At 47.2% G+C, this 26783-nt stretch overlaps 2 protein-coding genes and 1 pseudogene across 4 annotated transcripts; all 3 read left to right on the forward strand.

Annotated features, from left to right (window-relative positions):
- Positions 1-3418: 3418 nt before the first annotated feature.
- Positions 3419-6828, forward strand: LOC127310763 (phytosulfokine receptor 1-like; annotated as a pseudogene).
- Positions 6829-12722: 5894 nt separating this feature from the next.
- On the forward strand, positions 12723-19200 carry LOC127308812 (vacuolar sorting protein 3). Of its 3 annotated transcripts, XM_051339716.2 has the most exons (15): positions 12726-13794; positions 14301-14576; positions 15030-15226; positions 15320-15461; positions 15665-15943; positions 16035-16107; positions 16422-16470; positions 17124-17388; positions 17526-17581; positions 17740-17808; positions 17917-18028; positions 18123-18212; positions 18381-18551; positions 18653-18750; positions 18849-19200. In XM_051339716.2, the coding sequence occupies exons 1-14, from the start codon at positions 12847-12849 to the stop codon at positions 18743-18745; spliced, it is 2820 nt and encodes a 939-aa protein (XP_051195676.1). In that variant the 5' UTR covers positions 12726-12846; the 3' UTR covers positions 18746-18750; positions 18849-19200. The 3 variants fall into 3 exon arrangements, 2 of the variants coding, with proteins under 2 accessions (XP_051195676.1, XP_071677506.1); XM_071821405.1 differs by having other exon boundaries at positions 12727-13794; positions 18653-19200; XR_007856810.2 differs by lacking the exons at positions 18653-18750; positions 18849-19200 and having other exon boundaries at positions 12723-13794; positions 18109-18212; positions 18381-18519.
- Positions 19201-23251: 4051 nt separating this feature from the next.
- Positions 23252-24008, forward strand: LOC127308811 (heavy metal-associated isoprenylated plant protein 27). Its single transcript, XM_051339715.2, has one exon. The coding sequence runs from the start codon at positions 23359-23361 to the stop codon at positions 23830-23832; it is 474 nt and encodes a 157-aa protein (XP_051195675.1). The 5' UTR covers positions 23252-23358; the 3' UTR covers positions 23833-24008.
- Positions 24009-26783: the final 2775 nt, after the last annotated feature.

Consider the following 26783-nt stretch of genomic DNA (forward strand, 5'->3'; position numbering starts at 1 on the left):
GTGGTTGTGCTCCACCAATATATGCACTGCCATGCGTACTTGAGTTTCCACGCCGAACTGCTCTTTTTTGTCTGAGTGAGAGACGGAAATTGCATTACATTAGGCGTAGAGCTAAGCAGGAACAAGAGATAAGAGGTGGACAATATATAGTTGTTGGACGTGAGCGGAATGGAGGGATGAGATAAGAAGAGGACAATATCTACTGTGAGGAAGCAACATATGTACAGCTGATGTGTTGGACAATATATGCATGACCATGCATACTTGAGTACCCACGCCGAAGTGCTCTTTGTGGTCTGAGCGAGAGACAAAAGTTGCGTTATGGGGCTCATAAATTGAGGTGAAACATCAATAATTATATTTTAACATTTATGTAGTCTAATTTTATATTTAAATTACTCCAACATCCTAAATAGAGAAATACGTAGCAATATTCGGCTCATTTTAATTAACTACATTCAAGATACATGTATCAAAATTCAACCGCCGTATGCAATTCAGGTAGAGTTAACTACTCATTCTTTGGCGTGACAAATGCCATGCATGAGTTGGATACAGTAGAGAGATTATATCTGACAGAACTGAATGACCATGACGAAAATACAGAGACAACTGATTGTATACTCATGTCAACGCGCCGTGCCGGTAGACAGATGAGGTTACAACTAGTAGTAGTACATTGCATAGTACTAGATTAGTAGTACTAGATAGAGTAGAAAAATTGCAATCTCGGTCGGTTGCTGATTTAATGGTGGTATATATCGTGCTGATTTAATGAATCAGTTGGCAATGACGGTGTGTATGGCTCGACGATGAAGAGCGGCCTCTGCCGCAGCTGCCGGCACCGCCGCACGCTCTGCAGCAACTCCTCCCTGTGCCCGATCGAGCAGCATCGTCGCGCTCTGCTTCTCGTGCTGCCCGCCGTTGTCAGCTTCGTCGTCGGCGCGGATGACGGCACACGTACGACGCGCCGGCGGAGCAGCTTCGTCGTCTGCGCGTTGCCGGACGCGGCCACCACCTCCACCACCTGGACCTCGTCGTCCTCCTCCTCTTGCATCCAGGGAGCTCTTCTTGGCGTGGTTCTTGCACTTGCAGCTCCTCGACGACATCCTCAAGAACGCTTTGCTTCTGGTGATCGCGAGCAGAGGAGGAGGCGCACTCAACGAAGCAGAGCCTGGGGCTTCACGTCCACGAGGCCTCCACCACGAGGCGCGTGCTCGTCGCATCCGCAGCGAGACGGGCGAAGTCAGCATCGCCGGCTTCGAGGCCGGCCGTTGCCGGCCGGAGCGAGACGGGCGCGGTCACCGTCGCAGGCGTCGATGCCGCCATCCTAACCGAGACGAGCCTGGTCACCGCCGCCGGCGTTGAGCCGACCAGTTGCCGTCCGGAGCGAGACGGGCGCGGTCACCATCGCGGCCTCACGTTCCTTCGACCGCCGACACCTCTAGCAGTGTCAACGCTCTGCTCGACGCGGTCACCACCATGTACTTGGTCAGGCCGCTGCTACCTTGGCTCCGCACTCAAGCTTTGCGAGTGTCAGTAGATACATGACTCAGTCTACTGCACTCACCACCATGTACCTGATCATTAAAATACTTTTGTTGGATCACTCCTTTTTCCGTTATTTTTCACAGCGATTATTTGTTTTTTTTTTTTTGAGAAACACAGTACAAACGCAGGCGCTCACATACACGCGCATACACTCACCCCTATGAACGCACACACGCACACCCTACCCCTATGAGCACCTCCGGAAGACTGAGTCGGCGGATTGGATCTTGAAATTGACGAAGTCACCACATGCGCCTCGCTGTCGACGGGAACGTCGCCTCCCACTGAATGAATATTCCGCCTTTATGAGACACACAGATGTCAAATTTGGGATTTGAACTACGGTGGGCTGGGGTACAACCACCCTCCTAACCACCCAACCTCGGGTTGGTTCTCCACAGCGATTATTTGTTGTATGTTAACATGTTCTCATTTTCTAATAAGCTGGGTTACTCTGCTATTCCAAATGCTAAAATTGGTTCGAACCTTAATAACCGGTGGTTAACTCTTTCTAACTCGTAACTTAATGGTTAACCATTTTTACCATTCCCATGATATGGTTAAATAGGTTCGCACAAAAAAAGGTTAACCAAGTCGCATCATGAAGTCCAACTAGAACCTACCAACATCTGCGGCGCGGGTGGAAGCGGCGGTGTCGGTGTGGCTTTTGGTGGCGGCGGTCTTCCCCTCCGTCGGTGCGGCTCCGGTGGAGCTTCGCCGCGGATCTAGCGCCCCGTCCTCGTCTGCGGCTCTGCGGAGTGCTCAGGAGGACATCCCCTATGCCGGAGTCCGGGAGATGGCGGTTCCGGTGTTTGACGTCCTTGAAGATGCACGATTGCGAGAGCGCACAGGAAGGTGTCGCTGTTCGTCGAGCAGGGTGGAGGTGCTCCGGCACCGAGGAGCGTCGACTCCCTTGTCGCGTGGGGAGCCTCCCTGTCCAGGGTTTCGGAGGTCGAGCGGCGGGTTTCGCCGGCGCAGCGTCCTTCTCGGAGACGAAGGCACCAAAGCTCAGAAGGGCTTTTCTGTATTGTTTTATGTTTTCTGGGCTTTTCTGTAAGATTCCAGGGTGATATATCTGTGTCTTCCTCGGGTTTCTATTTCGATCTCTCTAGTTTCTCGACTCTGCCTCTGTTTGTTCTAGTTTTGGGTTTGGGTTTGTTTGTCACGCGCGCGCGCACGTTAGGGCAGAAGCAATGGAGATCGGTACTCCAGGTGAGCTTCTTGCATTGCGTACATACGTGTGGTGGCTCCATGTGGTCACGCCTTAATTGGGTCCCACCCATGGTACGTGCGCGCCGTTGCACTTTCCGCATCGCATACGTAGCCCACCATCAGCGCGTGTGGGCTCCACGTGGGAGACGCACCGCGAGCGTGTAGGTGTAGGACGTACAGCTGGTCTTGCGCCTTGGGTCCCACCCAACGCTCTCACTCACGACCATCCATCCATCCGCGCGGTAGATATACCGCCAGGCCTTGGGTCGTGAGGAGCATCCACGCGCGCGCGCATACGTACCCTCCGTTGACTGCCCACTTCCGTTGACTCGCCAGTTCCGCGCGCGCCCAGGTGGAGGCGCCGACTTCCGCACCAGATGGGGTCACAATCACACACCGGACACCCAGCTGATTCCGCGTCAACAAAACAATAGTATGTGTGTATACATACGTAGATATAAGTCCTGATACATCCAAGACAACCATTTGATTTTCATGGAGAAGAAGATCGATAAGAACTTAAACATACTTAGCCAAGAGTCAAACCTAGCTAACACACAAACAAGTTTTTAGTTAACAACAACCATCGTCTCCCTCCTCCGGGTCTTCTCCTTGCAAGAAGCTCGGATTCTTGACGCGTCCATGCTTATGATCAATGGGCCGAAGCAGAGGTAGCGCACTGGTGGCAGCGCTGCGATTGCTGCTGCTGCCGGCGATCCTGCTGCTGTCGCGGTGCCGGACCGGCGCGGCGCAGTCCTCGCCTCCCTGCGGGTCCAGCGACCTCCACGCGCTGAGAGGCTTCTCCGCCGGCCTCGACGCTCCGGTCGCCGGCTGGCCTGCCGCGCCCGATGAAGGCTGCTGCGCGTGGCCCGGCGTGCTCTGCTCCGGCGCGTCCGTCGTCGTCGTCGGGGTGGTGCTGCCCAACCGGACGCTCCGTGGGAAGGTGTCCGCGTCGCTCACCGACCTGACGGCCCTCCGCGTGCTCAACCTCTCAGGCAACGCGCTCCGCGGCGCGCTGCCGGCAGGCATCCTCCGGCTCAGCTTCCTGGAGGCGCTCGACGTCAGTTCCAACGCGCTCGCCGGCGCGCTTACCTCTATCTCCATCTCGCTCCCGGCAATACGCGTGTTCAACGTGTCGTACAACGCGTTCAGCGGTGCCCTGCCGGTGCTCCCCGGCGGGGCGAACCTCACGGCGTTCGACGCGTCAGGCAACGGGTTCTTCGGCCCCGTCGACGCCGCCGCGGTGTGCGCCTCGTCGCCGGGGCTGCAGGTCCTACGGCTGTCCATGAACAGGCTCTCGGGTGACTTCCCAGCCGGGTTCGCCCAATGCCGGTCGCTCACCGAGCTCTCGCTCGACGGGAACGGCATCACCGGCGCCCTCCCCGACGACCTCTTCGCCGCCACGTCGCTGCGGATCCTCGTCCTCCACACCAACTCTCTCTCCGGCGGGATCTCCCAGGGGCTCCGTAATCTCACCGCCCTCGTGCGGCTCGACCTCTCCTTCAACGCCTTCACCGGCGCGCTGCCGGAGGTGTTCGACGCGCTCGCCGGCACGCTGCAGGAGCTCTCGGCGCCCAGCAACCTGCTCAACGGCAGCCTCCCCGCCACGCTCTCGCTCTGCGTCAACCTCCGCGTCCTAAACCTCCGCAACAACACGCTCGCCGGCGCCATCGGCCTCGACTTCCGCGCCGTGAACCGCCTTGTGTACCTCGACCTCGGCGCCAACCGCTTCACGGGCCCCATCCCCGCCAGCCTCCCCGAATGCGCCGGCATGACGGCGCTCAACCTCGGCCGCAACCACCTCACCGGCGAGATACCGCCGTCCTTCGCCGCGTTCCGGTCAATCTCATTCCTCTCCCTCACCGGCAACGGCTTCTCCAACGTCACGTCGGCATTAATGATACTGCAGCGCCTGCCGAACCTGACGAGCCTCGTGCTCACCAAGAATTTCCACGGCGGCGAGGCGATGCCGGAGGCCGGGATCGACGGGTTCACCACCCTCCAGGTGCTCGTCATCGCCAACTGCGAGCTCACCGGCGCCATCCCGGCGTGGATCGCCGGGCTCAGCAAGCTCAAGGTGCTCGACATCTCGTGGAACAAACTCGCCGGCCCGATCCCGCCGTTCCTCGGCGAGCTCGACCGCCTCTTCTACATCGACATCTCCAACAACTCACTGCAGGGAGAGATACCGGCGAGCTTCACGCGGATGACGGCGATGCTGGCTGGAAACGGCAGTGGCAACGACGAGGACCCGGCGGTGCAGACTTCCCGTTCTTCATGCGCCGGAACGTGTCGGCCAGTGGACGGCAGTACAACCAGGTGAGCAGCTTCCCGCCGTCTCTGGTGCTGGCGCGGAACAACCTCACTGGCGGAGTGCCGCCGGCGATGGGGGCGCTGGCCAGGTTGCACATCGTTGACCTGAGCTGGAACGGCTTCTCGGGGTCCATCCCGCCAGAGCTGTCGGGGATGACAAGCCTCGAGTCCCTCGACTTGTCGCACAACGCGCTCTCCGGCGCCATCCCGCCGTCGGCCGACGCAGCTCACCTTCCTCTCCCACTTCGCCGTCGCGTATAACAACCTCTCCGGCAAGGTCCCCGTCGGCGGCCAGTTCTCCACCTTCTCGCGCGTGGACTTCGCGGGTAACCCGTTCCTGTGCGGCATCCACGTGCGGAAGTGCGACCGGAATCAAACCGCGGGCGGCGCGAGCGGCAGCAGTGGCCGCAGGAGGAGCGCCGCCAGCGCTGGCGTCGTGGCGGCGATATGCGTGGGCACGGCGCTGCTGCTCGCCGTGGGCGTCGCCGCAACGTGGCGAGCGTGGTCGAGGCGACGGCAGGAGGACAACGCATGCAGGGTGGCCGCCGGCGACGAGAGCTGCGACGACTCTTCGTTCGAGGCGACTAGGTCGTCCACCCTGGTGCTCCTCTTCCCAAGCGACGACGACGACGACAGCGCCGCCACCCAGAGGACGACGGTGATCACGCTGGACGAGGTGGTGAAGGGGACGGGCGACTTCGACGACTCGCGCATCGTGGGGTGCGGCGGGTTCGGCATGGTGTACCGCGCGACGCTCGCCGACGGCCACGACGTCGCCGTGAAGCGCCTCTCCGGAGACTTCCAGCAGATGGAGCGCGAGTTCCGCGCCGAGGTGGAGGCGCTCTCCCGCGTCCGCCACCGCAACCTCGTCTCGCTCCGCGGCTACTGTCGCGTCGGCAAGGACGTCCGCCTCCTCATCTACCCCTTCATGGACAACGGCAGCCTCGACCACTGGCTCCACGAGCGCGCCGACGTCCTCCCGTGGCCGGCGCGGCTACGGGTGGCGCGCGACGCGGCGCGCGGGCTGGCGTACCTGCACGGCGGCGACAATGGCGTGTCAAGACCGCGGGTGATGCACCGGGACGTGAAGTCGAGCAACATCCTGCTGGACGCGGACATGGAGGCGCGGCTGGCCGACTTCGGGCTGGCGCGGCTGGGGCGCGGGAACGACGACACGCACGTCACGACGGACCTGGTGGGCACGCTGGGGTACATCCCGCCGGAGTACGCGAGCTTGCCCGCGGCCACGTACCGCGGCGACGTGTACAGCATGGGCGTGGTGCTGGTGGAGCTGGTGACCGGGCGGCGGCCCGTGGACATGGCGGCGCGGCTCGGCGCGCGGGACGTCACCGCGTGGGCCGTGCGGCTGCGGCGCGAGGGCAGGGGCCACGAGGCCGTCGACGCCGCCGTGTCTTCTTCAGGGAAGCACCGGGAGGAGGCGGAGAGCGTGCTGGAGCTGGCGTGCGCCTGCGTCTCCGAGGTCCCCAAGGCGCGGCCCACGGCGCAGCAGCTCCTCGACCGTCTCGACGCCATCGCCGCCGGCACCACCGCCGACCCGGAGACTTCCTCCGACGATCGAGCAGCACGCGCGGTAGATAACTTTTAAAGATTTTTGCCGCCAACGATCAGCAACAACAGATTAAATGTGCGCGCGAATTAGGATCGTACATGACGTACACTCTAGCTATGACAGTAATACGTACAACATCTTGTAAATTCAGACTGCAACAGTCGATGCAACTCTTAACCGTACGTGCACCATTTCGACTTTTTTCTTGGAACACCGATAATAACCTAGAACGTAAATAACTTTGAAAGATTTTAGGGCAAACCACGATCAGCAACAACAGATTAACTATGCGACTTACTAAGATCATACGTACGTACACACTAGCTATGATGGTAATTACAACATCTTGAAAATTCAGACAGTAAAAATCAATGCAATTCTTAAGGGTGCACGATTCTCGAGCAAAATTTGGATTTCAAACTCAGTCACATATTAAATTTTTAACTTTACAACTTTTGGAGTACAAATAGAAAGTTGAAGTTGGGTCATGGGAGTTACATATGAAGTGAAACACGTAGATTTAAAATTGAACTAACAAACCAGTTTAAATTTATGCGGACCATCATTTTTTACATGTAAACTCACTTACCAGAGGGTGTTGGAAATTCCGTTTACCTAATAATTAAAACATTATTCACGTTATAAATGGAATAATATTTTATTTATACTAAACTTTTTTACTTGTTTATAACTCATTATCTGAGGTACCTCTTAACTAGTTTCTTAGCAAAATTAGTCATGTAAATTTACAAATAAATATTATCAACTTTTTTTAACAATGAAACTTAATCTTAAGTAGTTTTTCTCGTAGTCATTAACAATATAGAAATATTGTGTATGTTTGAGTTGATTAGCCTTCGAAAGTTCGAAGTTGTGGAGGAAACAAGCAAGTCTGCACTTTTATTTTGTTGTTGTTCCTTCAAATTTGGCATTAACGGCAGGGACATTTCCTCCCGAGAGAACATCTTAATCTATCTCCCCACACTCTCTTATCCGCAAACCCTTATTAAGTGTATGCCATGAATTATATGAGATGTGCTTAAACAATTCAGATGTATACTATTACAAATACATTTTGCACAAAGTTCTACCTATATTTTGGAACGAAATAACAAACAAGATTGTGTGTGGCCTTGGATTAATTTGTTCCACTTCGGTGAAATGTATGTATACTCATGTGTTCAAATATATTTATGTTGTTTTATGTATCTTGGCATGCTCTGTTCAATCTAAGAAATATCTTACACTTGTTTCCACATGTAGCACGGCATTTTATCCGTAAATAGAAAGTTCTAGAGCATATGTTCTATTCATTGTTACCATTGCTTGTCAATTTGTTCTCATATGTACTAGTAAAAGGCACGGATCCAAGAAATGCAATTTAGTAAATGTTGGGTTGTTTTTTCTTATATTGAATGTTTGAATGTGTGAAAAGGAGCTTAAAGTGGGTGTTAAAATTCAAACCCTAGGTTTGATATCTATCTGTCTCATAAAGGTGGAATATTCATTCAGTGAGAGACGACGTTCATGTCGACAGCTAGGCGTCTGTAATGACTTCGTCAATTTCAAGATCCAATCCGTCGGCCAGTCTTCCGGAGGTGCTCATAGGGGTAGGATGTGCGTGTGTGCGTTCATAGTGGTGAGCGCATGCGCGTGTATATGAGCGTCTACGTTTGTATTGTGTTTCTCAAGAAAAAAAATTCCTTTTTGATGGAGGAGTAGGAATGCAATCTACTGATTGCCTTTTGATCAATTGAGTAGCTCCTCTACAAGTTTCCATGGATTGAAATTCGTGCTACATGGATGACACAATGTTACTGTAACATGCTTACTTGTCTTCGTTCACCTCCTCCGCTAGCTCTCCCGCCACACATCATGTCTAGATCGATGATACACGTGCATGCCTCTCTTTGCCGCGGGCTGAATGATCAGTATACAGTCTCACAAATTTAACACGACCTTTTTAAAATTTCTATATATCTATCCAAATGTAAATCTTGTCTAGAAAAGCAAGGAAAGTGTAATTGTAGTAGCATGCTAGCAAACCCGCTATGTAGATAGGAGTATTTGCATACTCTTTTTTTGAACAAGGTAAGGCCCAGAAGGAGACCTCGAACTAGACCTCGTGGTGGGATACAAATTACAAAGTGGCACGCCGTCCTGGAGGTTGAAGACACTGCAGTGCACACAACACCACATAAAAGAGTGGCTCCATTGACCAGGGATAACGGAGGCAAAACATGGCCTCAGTTGATAAACTCCAAAGATTTCTGTTGTTCCTTGCTGCTGCATAGATCGAAGCAGAGCAACTTCCAGTATCCTCCATCTCCACCTCCACGATGCCTGAAGAAGAAAAGCCGGCCCGCCGCCCCCATCACATCCACATAGCAGCAAGTCCCAAGATCAAGATCTAGAGGATAAATGAGCTTATTTGGACAGGATCTTGCACCTGTCTCCTCGGCCACCTTCGGCTCCCACCATGGAACCCTAACCCTAAACCTTAACCCTAACGCCCTTGCTGCAGCTCGAGAGCACCAAACTAAATGCAAACAACAAACTCTAGACCCAAAACTATACCTTGGCGTGCGCATGCGTCTCAGAGGTCCCCAAGGCGCGGCCCACGGCGCAACAGCTCCTCGAGCGGCTCGAAGCCATCGCCAGCACCGCCGCCCCAGGGAATTCCTCCGACGAGCAGCACGGTAGATAATTCTTCAGATTTTGGTTGCGGCGAACGATCAGCAACAACAGATTAACTATGCGAATTAGGATCATACAGTACCGTACAACTAGCTACGATAGTAATACTACATCTTGTAAATTCAGACTATAACAGTCAATGCAATTCTTAAAACACCAAGAATAACCTAGACGTGAATGCACAAACGCAAACAAGACATATCTACTGCATATATATTGATAGCGTTGTGGGTGTACCAACATTACATTGCGATGAGAAAAACGCTGTCGATTTTGGCGGAGACAATTTTGTCGATCTAACTATATTGTGGGACGATGTTGTGCACAAGGTTTGGGGTACCTCTACCGGTGGAATACTGAACCAGATTCTCGAGCAAAATTTAGATTTTAAACTCAGTCACATATTAAAATTTCAAATATAAATTTTGGAGTTCAAATAGAAAGTTAGAGTTGGGTCATGGGGCTTTCATAGGAAGTGAAACACATAGATTTTAAATTGAACTAACAAACCAGTCCAAATATATATAGACCGATATTTTTTTATCAGTAAACTCATTTATCAGAGGGTGCTCGGAATTCCGTTTACCAACCGGGTACCGCGGTATTTCAACCGGTAATTAAATCTCTGGTTGTGTAATGTTGTGCATGTGCAATCGCTAAACCAACTCCAGAGATGTTTTCGACCACGTGAGGGCACAATTACCCTCACTAAGAAGGTGTAATTGCCTACCTGAAACTATGGTATGCAATGTAAAATTGGAAATATTTATGAACAAGGGGTCTCCCCGACACTCGACTCATCATGAATATCTAAAACTCAATCAAATGGGGAGGATTTTGGCAAACCTAAGGGGTGGTGGTGGAACCCTAGAATTCATATTTTATATCCGAATGGTACATTTTGTTATTAATGGAAACAAAATGATGGCTAAATGAAGATAATTAATTAATTATTCATTAAGGCTAATTTAATTCAATGACTATAGTTATATGAATTGAATTAACCTTATCCGTCGTCTCCGGGCTATATATCCTCATGGAAGTACGGTCACTGAATTGTTATCTCGTGAATACGGATGAAGGATTTGACGGGAAATCCCATGAGAACACTTCTTCTTTTATTATTTGCTATATATAGACTGTCCTAAAAAATAAAACATTACTCATTTTATAAAATGAATAATGTTTTATTTATACTAAACTTTTTTACTTTTTTATAACTCATTATCCTGAGGTACACCCTTAACTTCTATAGTTTCTTAGCAAAATTAGTCATGTAAAGCTACAAATAAATATTATCAACTTTTTTTACAAAGAAACTTAATCTTTAGTAGTTTTCTCGTTGTCATTAACTATATATAAATATTGTGTACGTTTGAGTTGATTAGGCGTCGATGTTTGTGGAGGAAACAAGCAAGTCTGCACTTTTTTTTTGTTGTTCCTTCAGATTTGGCATTAACGGCAGGATCATTTCCTCCTGAGAGAACACTTCAATCTGTCTCCCCACACTCTCTTATCCGCATTAAGTGTATGCCATAAATTGTTTGAGATGTGCTTATACAATTCAGATGTATACTATTACAAATACGATTTGCACAAAGTTCTATCTATATTTTGGAAGGAAATGACAAACAAGATTGTGTGCCGCCTTGGATTAATTTGCTCCAGTTTGCTGAAATGTATGTATACTCATGTGTTCAAATATATTTCTGTATTCTTATGTATCTTGGCATACTCTGTTGAATCTAAGAAATATCTTACAGATGTTTCCACACGTAAAACGGTTGTCTCATTTTATCTGTAAGTAGAAAGTTCTAGAGCATATGTTCTATTCATTGTTACCATTACTTGTCAATGTGTCCTCATATGTACTAGTAAAAGGCCCGGATCCAAGAAATGCAATTTAGCAAACATTGGGTTGTTTTTCTAAATATTGAATGTTTGAATGTGTGAAAAGGAGGTTAGAGTGGGTGTTAAAATTTCTTTTTGATGGAGGACTAGGAATGCAATCCATGGAAATTTATAGAGGTGCTACTCAATTGATCAAAAGGCTTCCTTATAAAAAAAATCTATTGATTGAAATTCTCCAAAATTCTTATAAAAAACCCTTCAATCCAGAAGGCCCTAATTGTGAATTCGTGTTACATGGATGACACAATGTTACTGGAACAAGGTAAGGCCCCGAAGGACCTGGAACTGCAATTAATTTAGCGGTGGGATACAAATTACAAAGTGGTCGAAAAGAAAAATATTCTACCAGGACCAACAACTTTACATAAAGGACCTCGTAACAAGATGAAAAAGCGATCGAATCCTTCTGATCATTCTCCACCACGACGAGTTGCACTCGACATCACAGCCGTTGGCGCTGGGGATGAGACCACTTGGTGATGGGCTGACGTTGAGAGCTGTGACGGAGTCGCTAAGGGCCTCCTTGATGGCACGCTAGCCCGGAGGTTAAAGACACTGCAGTGCACACGACAACACAAAACGGAGTGGCCCCGTCGACCAGGGATAACTGAGGCAAAACTTGGCCTCAGTTGATAAACTCAGAAGATTTCTGTAGTTCCTTGCTGTATTGATCGAAGCAGAGCAACTTCCCAATATCCTTCATCTCCACCTCCACGATGGCTGAAGAAGAAAAGCCGGCCCGCCGCCCCCATCACATCCACAGAACAACAAGTTCCATGATCAAGATCTAGAGGATAAATGAGCTTATTTGGATAGGATCTCGCACCTTCGGCTCCTCCGCCACCTTCGGTTCCCACCATGGAAGCGCCGCGAGCAAGAAGAGGAGGATCACCCATGGCTGCAGTTCGAGAGCACCAGGAGCACCTAAGACCACGACATGGAGCCGAAACTAGATGCAAACAACAAACTCTAGACCCAAAACTACACCTAATGTACAAGGGGAGGGTTCTTCTCCGACCACAACGCCGCCTACCGCCAGAGAAGGGAAGGGGAGAGACCTGTCAGCCCGAATCTAGGAGAGAACGAGAAAGGGTTGGTGGGAGCAAGAGCGGTGGGAAAATCTCAGTGGGAGGCGACGTTCCCGTCGACAGCGAGGCGCCTGTGGTGACTTCGTCAATTTCAAGATCAATCCGTCGGCTCAGTCTTTTGAAAGTGTTCATAGGGGTAGGGTGTGCGTGTGTGCGTATAGGGGTGAGTGTATGCGCGTGTATGTGAGCGTGTACGTTTGTACTGTGTTTCTCAAAAAAAATATTATTTGTCATTAATATAAATATTTTAGATACATACAAGCTTTGTTTGGAAATTTAACCATATTAGCTTTTCCAAATTTCTATTATTCATTCCAAATTTAAATCTTCTTTTATTAAAAAAAAAACAAGAAAAGTAGGAAACGCATCGGAGTTGCCGTCGCACCAACCCGTCTGAGTCGTCTTCCAGCTTCGCCTCGAGTGATCCAGTCCACCTTCCAGCGTCGTCAATGGCGTCTCCCTCCCCCAAACCCTAGCCCCTCCCCTCCCCTTCCAACACCAGCCATGGGATCCCACCCGGCGCCGCCCGCGACCTCCCGCACGGCCCTCTCCCCATTCGCGACGCTCGACCCGGCCGCGCTCGCCGCGCTCCCGGCCACCACCCCCATCACCGTCCGCTCCGCCGCGCTCTCCGCGCCGCACCTCCTCTACCTCGGCACGGGCGGCGGCAAGCTGCTCCTCTTCTCCCTCCAGACCCCCTCCGCCCCCGAGTTCCTCCGCCTCGTCCCCACCGGCGCCACCCGCCCCGTCTCCGCCATCCTCCCGCTCCCCTCCGTCTCCCGCGTCCTCCTGCTCGCCGACGGCGCCCTCCTCCTCGCCGACCCGCTCCTCGCGCGCCCCGTCCGCCGCCTCGGCTCCCTCCGCAACGTCGCCGCCGTCGCCGCCTCCTCCCCCTCCCCCTCCTCCTGCTCTCTCGCGGTCGCTGTCGGGAAGAAGCTGCTCGTCATCGACCTCACCCTGCGCGAGGCCGACGAGCTGGAGGTCCAGACGCGCGAGATCGCCGCCGGCCCCGCCGTAGACGCCATCAGCGTGCTCGCCTGGGTCGGCGAGGACTCGGTCTTCGCTGGCGCCGCCTCGGGGTACTCGCTCTTCTCCACCGGCGGCGGCGGGACGGGGCAGAGCGTGGACATATTCGCTCTCCCGGAGTCGGCCGGGTCGCCCAGGATCAGGCCGCTGTCCGGGGGCGAGGAGGTGATGCTCCTGGTGGACAATGTCGGCGTGGTTGTCGACCGGTTCGGGCACCCTTCCGGAAGCAGCTTCGTGTTCAACAGCAGGCCGGATTGCATCGCCGAGGTATTTCCGTACGTGGTGGTGGCCGGGGAGTCTAAGTTGGACGTGTACAGGAGGAGGAACGGGGCGCACTTGCAGACCATCGCGATCGAGAGTAGCCGCGCTGGTGCGTTGACCGTGGCGAGTGATGATAAGGTCGTTGTGGTCGCTACGGCTTATAAGGTAAAGTAGGTACGTTAACTCACCATTAATGGAACTTGCTCCTGAATTCTAATTTCTAGCTACATGCTGTTTCATTCAGAATGTAGCTTGTATACTGTGACTACTTATGCCATTTATTAATATGCTAAGTAGATGCGATGTTTTTGAATGGACAGTTGGACATGTTTACATGAGCCTGCAAGAAAATTCAACTTATAATTTGCATAAACTGAAACTAAAATGTGTAGGGAAGAGGAACTTGCAATAGTTTAATAGCTCTGAATAAGCTTACGAACCAAATGATTTCCCCTTTGCTTCTACAAGTGTGCAGGCTGCTCTCGAATCACAACATTGTTGGAAAATTTTCCATTATGACTGACACCACTTCAACAGTTTTATGCTCCATGTTATCAGTTTATTACAGCGGTTACCGTACCAACCAACTATTACCAATTATTTCCTACTTTTCCCATTTTAATTTTGCAGACTGTGCTCATGTTACACTAACATATGCATGACTTGTCCAGGTTTTCTGCTACATCAAAGTATCTGCAGTGGAACAGATCAAGGCACCATTGCGAAGAAAGAGTTATAGGGAAGCTATTTCTTTGTTGGAAGAGTTTGAATCTGATGGTGAAATCTCGAAGGATATGATCTCCTTTGTCCATGCACAGCTTGGATTCTTACTATTCTTTGACTTGCGTTTTGAGGATGCTGTTAATCATTTTTTGCTGTCGGAGACTATGCAACCAGCAGAAATATTTCCATTCATCATGCGGGATCCTAATCGCTGGTCGGATCTGGTATGTCACATTGTCAGTTAGTTGGGAAGTTGTAGTAAATTGTTGAATAGCTGTTTTTCTTCGTTTGTCCATTTTGAAATTAGGGTACAATGTACATGAGGATTTAAGTATCTGCAAGGCCCCTTTTGCATTCTTGTTTATGACAAAAGTTCATGATGAATAAAGCTTTTAGCTTCTAGCACGATTCAGTTAATCTGACTCAACCATTGGTTTTCAGTGTATGATCTATTCCACAAAATTTGAGAAGCTTTTATAGCTAGGCTATCTAGCAACTTTTATCAATATATTGTATTTCGTTAACTCATCTTGTGAACTGTGAAATAAATTTTAAAGTTATCCTTATTCTCAGCTGGCTGCTTAGTAGTTAATACCTAGAGGATTCCCTAGCCTGATTTATCTTTAACTAGCCTTTTCAAATTGTGATAGTTTAATTTTGTTTTTGTCAAAATTTAGGTGCCAAGAAAGCGTTATTGGGGCTTGCATCCTCCTCCTAAGCCTCTTGAAGAAGTTATTGACGATGGACTGGTAACACTTCAACGGGCATTGTTTCTCAAAAAAGCAGGTGTGGACACAGTTGTGGATGAAGATTTCCTTTCAAATCCTCCAAGTAGAGCTGATTTATTGGAACTAGCTATCAGAAATATTATCAGGTTTGGTTTATCGTTTGACGGTATTTATATTCATTTATGAATTGCAATGAGGCTGCATATAACGACCAATGTCCGAATGCTAAATGAAACTAGGTACCTGTGTGTAGCACGTGAGAAGACCTTGTCTCCTGCAGAGATGGAAGGAGTTGATACTCTTCTGATGTACCTTTATAGAGCACTCGATCTTGTTGATGACATGGAGAGGCTTGCATCATCTCAAAATAGCTGTGTTGTGGTATGTATATTTCCTGTATAAATACATCCCTACTCTGCAGCATCTTGAGTTTATGATTATAACTATACTATGTGATACTGGAATTGACATTTACTTTGGATTTGAAGATAGAATATAGTATGATGTAGACTTGTTCTTAGTCTTTCATCACATATGATGCAAAATTGGAGCAGCATTTATTGTAAAAAATATGGGTGGTGCAGGAGGAACTAGAATCACTGTTGGAAAACTCTGGACATCAGCGGACACTTGCTTTCTTATATGGTAGTAAGGGAATGTGCTCCCAAGCTGTTGCTATCTGGCGTATCTTAGCAAGGAATTACAGCACAGGTTTGTGGAAGGATCGTCCTAATCTGCCTGAAACGGACTCCCATGAAGCTTTGGCTGAAAAAATGTCTGGTGAGCAAATTGCTGCTATCGAAGCCTCCAAGATACTTCAAGCAACATCTGATCAGGACCTTGTTCTGGAACATCTTGGATGGGTATGTGCTTCATGCTAAGGACTTGATATCTTATAATGAGCTGTTTCATTATGTTGTGAATATTTATTATTATTGAATTTTTTTTATGCAGGTAGCAGACATTGATCAGGACCTTGCAACTGCAATTTTAACATCTGAGATGCGGGAAAAACAGCTTTCTGCTGGTAATTGATTTGTTTCAAATAATTCACTAGTATCTTTTACTGGCTTATTCATGGAAGATCAACACATTCTCGTTTTAGATACATCCAAATTTTGACAAATCTTAGACAACCTTCGTGGGACGGAGGGAGTACAAGTATAGAAGGACGTTCTTTTCTCTCTCTCTTAAAGACTGTTTTTCTGTAAAACACACAATCCTGTGATTACAGCTGGTTGCATCCTCAAATTCATTTTTTAGTTATTTAGGGCTGTTAAAATAACCTTGACACGTAATAAACTTTGTTAACATTTGTTTTTGTTGGGTGGTATTCTGCAGAAAAGGTTATTGCTGCCCTTGATTCAGGAAAGGTTGGGATTCACCAAAGGTACGTATAAATGATATGATGCATCCATGAAACCTTCGACAATTTAAACCTCTCAAGATTCCATAATGAAAATAAAATCTTGAGAGGTATAATTTAATTGTGATATAATTGTACTGCTAGTTTGTTTACTACTCTCTCTGTTCCATATTAGTTGTTGCAGATTCGGGTGTACCTATACACAAAATGTGACTAGATACATCCAAATGAGCGGCAACTAATATGGAACGGAGGGAGTACACACTTAAACGATCTTCAGCAATGCACTAATAATAGCAGCCTAACTAATTGCTATCTTGTTGCAAAACAGCCTGTACAGTAGCATGAACCTTGGTAGGACTGTGTAAGCATCTTATTTTTTCCATGGCGCATAATTTGAGGTCATACTGACTTTTTTGCATAATGATTAAGTGCCACAGATTATGTTATTAAATCTTCTGCTGAGAGTTGATCATAATGGGGCGTCAAACTAGTGCTTGTATGCCTGCTATTAGTCCTTTTTGTGCACATGGTCATCATATAATGTTGTCCATGTCATATCCTGTGCATTTTGTTAGTATTATATAATCTTCTTCATTTGACATTCGACAATCATCAGCATCAAAAGTTCATTTACCATGTGGCAGTTTTGTTTGATGATCAGCTACTCTATGCAGATATTTGCAGTGGTTGATCGAGGATCAGGGCTGTGATGACCCTCACTACCACACATCATATGCACTATTGCTGTCAAAATCTGCCATGCAAGCATTTCATGTGGAGTCAAATTCCAGAGAGAAAGATGATAGAGAAATTGACTCCGATGTACAGTTCATTTTTTCGTTGAGAGAAAGGTTGCAATTATTTTTGCAATCTTCAGACTTGTATGATCCAGAAGAAGTGCTTGATGTTATAGAAGAATCTGAACTTTGGCTGGAAAAGGTGTTCTTACAATTTTTGACCTTCCTTGATGCGGTTACATGTTTATCTCCTTTTGTGTTCACTATTGTGTTTTCTGCTGGTTTGCTAGTCCTTTCATCCAAGTTTCAGATGCTAAGGCATTTGTTTTTCTTTGTCAGGCAATATTATATAGGAAAATGGGCCAAGAGAACATTGTACTTCAGATACTGGCACTGTAAGATGCTATCCTGCACTTGTTTTTCTCTTGTAGTAACTTGTAAGTTTCAGCAGTGGTGGTTTTATGTCAAGCCGGACCTGTAGGACTAGCCATATCATGTCTTTAGCACTTCCAGTTCTGTTGCTTTGACTATTGTTTGTGGGTCTGCGATGCAGGAAGCTGGAGGATAGCGAAGCTGCTGAGCAGTACTGTGCAGAGATTGGTCGAGATGATGCATATATTCAGTATGTTATCATCTTACGAGTATTCTGGATATAGTTTATTTTATCATGATCCAATGGGATTATCTCTGTTCCTTTGTTTACGCTGTCTCCATATTCCTTTGAACTCAGGCTTTTGGATTTGTATTTGGACCCCAAAAATGGGAGAGAACCAATGTTCACAGCAGCTGTCCGACTTCTGCATAATCACGGAAAATCTCTGGATCCCATACAAGTATTGGAGGTATTAATTTCTTTTGTTACTGCCATGATCCTGTTATACACAGCTTTAATTAATTAGGATAAGAACTTTGAAGTCTTTAGCAATCTTGTCCCAGAGATTATCCTCCGACATGCCTCTTCAACTAGCCTCAGATACAATTTTGCGAATGCTCAGAGCTCGGGTGCACCATCATCGCCAAGGGCAGGTATGCATATTTTTTGTTCCTGGATTCAACCTGAGCTTTTGAACTTTTGATCCCTAGTTCGGTGGATGTGTGTCCCTTGTTTACCATGCTTGCTTTTATGTTGAACTTGCCCAAGAACTGACCTGCAAATTCCATTTGTTTGTTCTGTCCCTCTGTGTCTGTCATCAGATAGTTCATAGTTTATCACTCGCGACAAACCTTGATGCACGGTTGACAAGATTAGAGGAGAGATCAAGGCATGTGCAGCTAACTGATGAGAGCATCTGTGATTCATGTCGAGCTCGGCTTGGCACAAAGCTGTTTGTCATGTACCCAGACGACTCAGTTGTTTGCTACAGGGTACATACAAGTCGAGCGTTTCTTTCTCGTTTAGCTTGCTACTAATATTTTTGCATAAAGTTTCACTAGATTTGATTTCTGTTGTTGTGGTCTACATGCAGTGCTACCGAAACCAAGGTGATTCCGTTTCACGACGAGGCCGTAACTTCAGGAAAGATGCTATATTTAAACAGAGCTGGCTTGTCAGTAGGTAGCGAAGGTAGGCCAACAAAGCTCTTTGAGACAACATCCTCTTATTGGTTGCCATGAACATCGAGAGAGGTGGAACACTCTGAAATGTTTCGATTCAATGTACAGTCTGCACAGTTCCCTCTGAAAACAGTCTAAAATACATACCATGGTCGGGGCTCGGGGGCTCTGCGATGCGTTATCATTCATGGTGAAGGGGGTCAGACTCTGATGGCCCTGGAAATTGATGAGCTCGGAATGTGTTGAGAAGCCTGGTTGGCTCTCTGTGATACTGTTTTCTTTTTTTCTCGTGACACTTGAAGATGGGATATAACTTACAGGAATAGTTTGTTAATTAGTCATCACACTGTAAAGGCGTAGAAATGAGCATTCTGGTAAATGGCGTGTGTAACTGACGAGCAGAGAGATAGAAACAATATTGACACATACATCAATTTGACTAGTACATCTCAGTCATGATGCAACCAATTCTTGAGTGAATTGGATTTTCTCCTTGTCCGTACATCATTTTGAAGGCCACTTAGTTTTTTCTTTGTTAATATCCATGGTGTAGTAATGTGTAAAGATGTTGACCCAAACCCCAGCCTGACCATCTTCACTTTGTCTTCAGTTTATGCATGCAAACTTCAGAAGCTCTGAGCATATTTATTTTGTACTCCCTCCATTGGGATTAAATGGACGCAAGTGGATGTCGTTTTCAGCTAGCGTCCTTCAGAAAAACTGTTCGATCGCGTCGACTTAAAAAAGTCTAGAGGTAGTACCTCTAACCTCTTACGTAACAATATTCAGTACATCAATTCACACACATAGTAGCTTAATTTAACAAGTGCGCCGCTTGCTTTCGCGCTATAGCTCTTTTATCGCTAGAAAGTGAATGCTGAAGAAGTGAAACAACTATTAACGGGGTAGGAAGGTATTCCTGCAGAATACTTTCATATGAAAGAATAAATCATGTAGATACATCGTCCTTTTCCTGTGAAAAGGCGAGAGCACTATCTTTTCAAACGAGCATAACATTATGCAATGGTCATATGGTATGCTGTTTTAATGCAGTGGAATGTTCCATCTTGAACCGGAAGTTCCGGATAACTTGTGAAGTTTCCCACAAGGACATTATCTAGTAAATCTCAAAGATGAGAACCATCGATGGGTGTCAAATGGTTAGTCATGGGGGACTTCAGTCAAATCTACCGTGCCCGCGGTAAGAATAGGCGGAATGCAACTACGAGCTACATTGTTCGCTTCCGGAATACCCTCAATACTCACAAGGAACTTCATTTGCAAAATAGGAAATAAACCAGCAGTAAGTCTTTTTTTTAAACGGGGAAGGGTCCGGAAGGACCAGATTTCTGCATTAATCAGGCGGTGGGCACATGTTAACATGAAGAACAACGATGAAAAGAAAAATAACAAACAAGTCCTTGAATTTTATACAGAGCACCCTAACAAAAATCATGAAAATGTGATCAAGTCCTTGAGAAGAACCGCCGATGCATAGCCTGCAAATGCGGCCACCCCTGTCGCCGCCGGGGACGACACCACTTGGGGCAGCAGGAGCGGAAGGTGCCACAATGAGGCTGGAGAAAATCCTCCGATGGAGGAAGCAAGAACTCGCGCACACACGCACGAGCATGACGAGGCCATCCTTTTGGCCGAAGATAGCGGCGGCCACACGATGTAGTCGCTTGGAAATCTCCGCATCTGACGCAGAAACCATGCCACGATCTCCCCAACACCATTTGTCGGCAGCTTGCACACCACTCTCCTCCTCCCCCCCTCGCCGCCATGGCCGACCGAGAGAGCAAGGAGAACAGAGTGGAAGCTGACTTGATGATGGAAGTGCTTATTGAAGGAGCCCGCGTTGGATCCCTTCTCCTCCTTCTTCCTCCTCGAAAGCACATCGAAGAAGGCTAACAGCCACCGTTCGGCGCCGCGCCCAAACGCCAGACCGGACAATTTTCATTTGTGGAGATGCCTAGCTTCGTCCCCCTCCCTGCCATAGCTCCCGCCACTGGAGCATAGCAGCAAAGAACACAAGAACTGGGATGTGCCATATCTGGCATGAGGGATCCGGCAGCCTACTCCAATACGCCACTACGGGACCAAACTCTAACCTAATATCTACACTACTGCGTCTAGCACCTCCCCTCCACCATATCTTTCCAGCAACGCCGGCGAGAGAGGCTTCGGTTCGAGCATCGGAGGAGATGCTCAGATACAGTAGCGGAGAGAGAGAAGAGAGAAGAGAAATGAGCCCATTCCTTGCGAGACTCATCCAACACCAAGTCAGATGCCCTTTTCAGGTCATGTTGGAGCATTGTGAAGAAGGAAATCATGAACACCATCAACAATTTCAAAGTTTATTGCATTCAAACTTTCATTCGATTCCGTCAACATAACCTTGATTTCGAAAAACATGGTGTCGATGATATCACAGACTTTAGACCGATAAGTCTCATACATGCCATTGCCAAGCTCATTGCGAAGATGATGGCCACCCGTATTGCCCCTTTCATGAACACCTTAGTCTCCAACAGTGGCGGAGAGGCAAGAATTGCTAGGCGTGCGAAATGTAAAATCTGTAAGTTGGGGGGGGGGGGGGGGGAGGTTAAAAAATTCCCATTTAAGCATATGCCCCAAAAAATTCTTCAGAGAATGGTCAAAAGCTGGGGCAGTGGCACCCCCTGACATGCACATAGCTCTGCCATTGGTTTCCAACGCCCAATGATCATAAAAAAGTGTAGTATGCATGATAACTTCATGTATGTACATCCTTGCGAGAAAATTTCACAACGACAAAACATCTTGTTTGTTGTTCAATCTTGACATCGACAAGGCACTCAATTCCGTTCATTGGGACTATCTAATGGATGTTGTTAGGCACAATGGCTTCCTCCAAGATTTTGTGATTGGATATGGATCCTACTTTCTACATCAACCTCTGTCGTGCTTGTAAATGGTGTTCCATGTGGGCCCATTAAGAATGTATGGATACATTGGCAAGGTAACCCTCTCTCGTCCCTCCTTTTGACTTGGCCATCGATCCCATCAATCAAATTCTTTGCAAAGCAACCACTCGAGGAGACCTACACACTTTCCGTGGAAAAGCCATGGTTGCAAGGACTTTGCTTTATGGTAACGAGAGGTGTTTTTTTAGGCTCCTATAAAAGAAGATATTCAATGTTTTGCAACCACTGCTGCCACGTTTGGGGAAGTTACCGGTTTGAGTGCCAATTGCCAACAAAGTCTTGCTGCTCCAATCCGATGAGGATTAAGATCTCAATGATATTCTACAAGCCTTCCCGACAACTAGGACGAACTTCCATATGGCCTTGCTATCTTGCAGCTCAGAAGTTCGCTGTCGAGTTGACGATCCGTTGGGTTTAGCTTGAATAGGTTGATGACACTGAAGTGTGGAGCAGCCTAGGGAACCCTTGCAACGAGAAAGATATAGAGGTTTTTGATCGACTTTGGGTAAAAAACACTCGATATCCAACATGGCTTTGATCTTGAGCACATTCAACAACTCTTACCCTTTGTGAGATGATGTCCACCACCGCACATACTCAGTGTCCTCGGCCTACAAAACACAAATTTAAGGCCTAATTGCTACTCCCTACCATGACATCATTTGGATAGCTTGGGTGCCTCCCATTTCATGCATCAACTTCTATGATATCTCTGCCTCAGCATGTTCACATTAAATCATAGAACCATAAAAGAGTGGTGAATGGAGTTTGTCATGGGAATGGGCGGTGCGGAAGGCAATGCCCGCTATGATCATGCTTGTTTCATGGGAGATTGGAAGGAACAAAAAGCAAGAGTTTTTGAACATCATCACATGCCATCAAATTGCTAAGAACAAAGCGGAGGCTAGAATTTGGATTGTAGCGGGTGCTAAGCACTTCAGTAATGTAACATCAGAAGTGTAGATTCGAAAAGTCGTAAAGTAAAGTAAAGTAAAATAAAGTAAATAACCTAAGCAAACTAAATCAAATCAAATAGAAGGCTAATGATATTTGGGTTAAGAAGTGTCCCAGGCAATTAAAACATAGCAAATATTTTGCGTATTTTTTAAAAAAATTATCTAGAGAACCAAGTTACAGACGCTTCAAAATGTGTCGTGGTCTCGGCCATGTGATGATTGAGCGACTATCTGTTTTGTTTGTTCCCGTGGTTATTGACAAGGACGTAGGCCGACTTGAAAGCCGATGGAACTGAATACCAAATTAAGCGAGAAAATGTGTCAAGAGTAGCAATCCAAGCCGTCCTCGTACAGCAGGACGCGTTTGTCGAATTCTACATTTTGGGGGTTGACGTGGCAGGTTTTTTCAACAGAGATCCCATCTCAACGAAGAGTGGCCCGCCGGCCGCCTCTCGATCCTTCGCCAATCGTCTCCTCACACGCACGTACCTTCCGTACTTGTTCGACGTCACGCGCACCTTCTACACGCCATCCATCCCCGCGCCTTATATTGCTTCAGAGCTAGCGCTACCTTGCAATCGCTTGATCCTGCTCAACACACACACAGACCGTCGAGAACTAGCTAGAGCTACCTTGCAATCGCTTGATCCTGCGAAACACACAGAGAGCGAGAGAGAGACGATCGACCAGACAATGGGCGTCCTGGACGCGCTGTCGGAGATGTGCCCGTCGCTGCGCACGCGGCGGCGCATCAAGAAGCGGCCGCAGCTGACGACGGTGGAGATGAAGGTCCGGATCGACTGCGAGGGCTGCGAGCGCCGCATCCGCAAGGCCCTCCACGGCCTCCACGGCGTCACCGGCGTCGAGGTGGTGCCCAAGCAGAGCAAGGTGGCCGTCACCGGGTACATCGACGACCCGGCCAAGCTCATGCGGCGGGTGGCGCGCAAGACCGGCAAGCGGGTGGAGCCGTGGCCGTACGTGCCCTACGACGTCGTGCCGCACCCCTACGCGCCCGGCGCCTACGACAAGAAGGCGCCGCCCGGGTACGTCCGGAACGTCGCCGCCGACCCCGCCGCCGCGCCGCTCGCCAGGGCGTCGTCGACGGAGGTCAAGTACACGTCCGCCTTCTCCGACGACAACCCCAACGCGGCGTGCATCGTCATGTAATTTTTTGTAGCCGTTCTTCTCTTCCTAGTTAGTACTGTATATACTAGTGTACGTACTACGTAGTTAGGTTGTACAGTACGAGCGAAGCATTTTCCGTATTAATTTGCTATGTATTCTCAATATCGACTATATATGCTGTATCCGACTATATATCGATTCTCTTATGCTTCACGCCATTTAGTTTCGTGTCTCCATTTCGAAAAAGAATTTAGTTTCGTGTCTATGCAGTACACAAGACTTGAAGCTTTCATCTGTGTTTACATGTGCTCCACCGGTGGCAGTTCAAAGAAGGCCTAGCTACCAGAATCGCTGTCGTATTGCAACAGCAATTCTAGAATGAATGAACACCGTATCATCTTACCTATCCACCTACTTGACACCCAAAGTGCGGTGCCATATCCTCTCGCCGTCTGTATCTATATATACTGTACATAAGTTTCCCTCTTGCTTCTTAGTATTTCCAAGACTACGAACTGAGGAACGCGATGACATTGTTGAGATTTTCAGAAGAAACAATAGGTGAGAGTGAGAGGCATTCAGAAAAGGAGGTAGTACGCATGGGTACTTCTCGTTTGTGTGGCGACCATCCACTGGTCGTGGGAGCTCACTGGAAAACCTTTGAGTAGAATCATTTCAAATTCGCCGCAGTCTAGTTGGAGTACCATCGACCGAGTCTGAGCATGATGAATGGGCGAACCTCGCAACGAGTGGTTTCCTGCATCCAGAAGTCTTCAATCATGTGTATGTGGTAGGTTTCCTTACATGCTTTGTTTATAGTAATGGAAATTCGTATCGATCTCTACATCTAAGGATGGGAAGTCCTGTAATGTTGAATATTGTAATCGTTTATAAAAGAATTCATTAAACATCCCAAAATCAAATGTTGGGCATAAAAAACAGTATTGTTGAAATTAACCATATATGCTGATCATCCACACACATGTCAGTCTTCATCTTCACGACATCCATTTACTTCCAAAATGTTGCCCAGACGCAAACAGATCAAACATGTCTCTTTGCATCAAAACGACCCGTGGAGGCCAAATCACCAGCCCAACAGCCCGACACATAGGGTGCGTTTGGTTCTAGCCCCAGTGCACCCTACCAATTTTCGCCTTACCAATTTTTTGGCGCTGGATTTGCCCGCCCTCACTTCGCCCAAGATTTGGCAAAAAAATGAACTGACATACACAGGGCGGAGCGGGCTAGCCAATATTTTGGAGCTAAACCAAGCAGCAGCCCAGGGTCACGGGACGTACCAATTATTTGGTCAGGCTAGCTCTGGCTACAAACCAAACCTACCCATAGTGACCGTCATGCTCGCATCGATCTATTCGCGACCCAAATTTGGAGTACAAATGCGTCAACACGGACATAGTGCGGTTAGCCCACCCTCTGGCCCACCTGCGACTACGTCCGCTTCAAGTGAATATATTCTTATCACAAAACATAATCATGAATAATAATGTTAAGAAAACATGGACATTGCCTGAATAAGAACATACTACTAATAAACATACCATCACAACTGAGCAGTACATGTAGTAGCAAGGAGCTAATGAATAGGGAAATGAAGCTAAACCAAGTTGAAAGTTCATAAAATGGGGTACCAACTGGGCATAACCGTGTTAAATAGCATATCACAACCAGTATATGATTCACAACACGAAGGATTGAAATAATGCACCCAAACCATAATTTTTTTTGTTGAATCAGGCTAGACAACCAAAATTCCTACTAGAGCGGTTTCGAATGGGTAATACTCATGATTTTCTGACCATGTCTAACAAATTGACATCATGAACACTCCCATAGTGGGCGGGGGACAGACCAAACAACGCAGGAAGAGAACAGAGAGCCACCTATCAATAATCAATCTATTGATTGGCACCAAACCTCGGCTCTCACCTCTCATATTTATATGGTTATGTATTTGATAAGCCAAAATTAAATTGACTACCTATCATGAATAATAAAGAAACTCCTACACATGTCTCTAATCCAAAGTTATACGAGGAAGAAACTATATACAAGCAGAGTGCTAAAACAATCACTTTACTACTGTAGCAATAAAGTATTGAAGTAAACATAATTAACATGGGCACTCGAAGTAAACTGAATTATACAAGCTTAAGCTTTCCGTGCCGATCAAACCATTGGTACAACTGATTAACAACTTCATAACAATCCTCATTGCCTGATACTATCGATAAGAAGTGGAAAATGTCTAGAAATAACGACCAAGGAAGCCAATTTAAATAAAATGACCTATAGCATTAGGACAATGTTTAAATGCATGCGGTGGACAAACATACTGCCTCCGTTCTTGAGTATCAAAAATACATTTTTCATCAATACAAGGTCACTAACAGTCATCGAGAAAATGAATTAGCTTTTTATCTCGTAGGATGATACTTATTAATGCAAATATCAATATATTTAATTATCCCGAAACCCGAGAGCATTTCCTCATGAATAATCATGCTATTTCTCACTTGGCTTTGTTTTTGTATCTGAAATATGAGTTTGTGACCTTGTATACAAGGACATATGAAGTGTTAAATATTGAATTTGTAGAGTTGAGTAATAATTTTAGGTTTTAGAAAACTATAGAATTTTTGTTATGTTTTGTAGCATGGACATATTATTGATCAAATCATGAATTCACAAATAAATTTATTATAAATTTGTGGCATCATATTTTTTATTTATGAATCTTACATTGTGAAGGCATTTAAACCATTTCCTATAATTTCTTTATTAAATTTCCAAGTAGAAACATTCAACATATATATATGTAAAAAGGGATACAGATAAGTATGTCGAAAGATCAACTTTTTGTACAAAAAATAGATTTATCCATTCCTTCTATGCTTTGAAACTAAAGGTCATACAATTCCAATCTATGTGATAAAAGCCATAATCTTGTTGAAATTATGAGCGGTGGAGAA

This window comes from Lolium perenne, chromosome 6 (genome assembly GCF_019359855.2).
Source record: "Lolium perenne isolate Kyuss_39 chromosome 6, Kyuss_2.0, whole genome shotgun sequence".
NCBI lineage: Eukaryota > Viridiplantae > Streptophyta > Magnoliopsida > Poales > Poaceae > Lolium > Lolium perenne.

Bases quoted from the DNA above. Each gene is read 5' to 3' on its own strand.
- LOC127308812 (XM_051339716.2), top strand. From the start codon at position 12,847: ATGGGATCCCACCCGGCGCCGCCCGCGACCTCCCGCACGGCCCTCTCC. The intron at 17,582-17,739 runs GTAAGATGCTAT...TCTGCGATGCAG, and splicing joins GTACTTCAGATACTGGCACT to GAAGCTGGAGGATAGCGAAG. The intron at 18,213-18,380 runs GTATGCATATTT...GTCTGTCATCAG, and splicing joins ACCATCATCGCCAAGGGCAG to ATAGTTCATAGTTTATCACT.
- LOC127308811 (XM_051339715.2), top strand. From the start codon at position 23,359: ATGGGCGTCCTGGACGCGCTGTCGGAGATGTGCCCGTCGCTGCGCACG.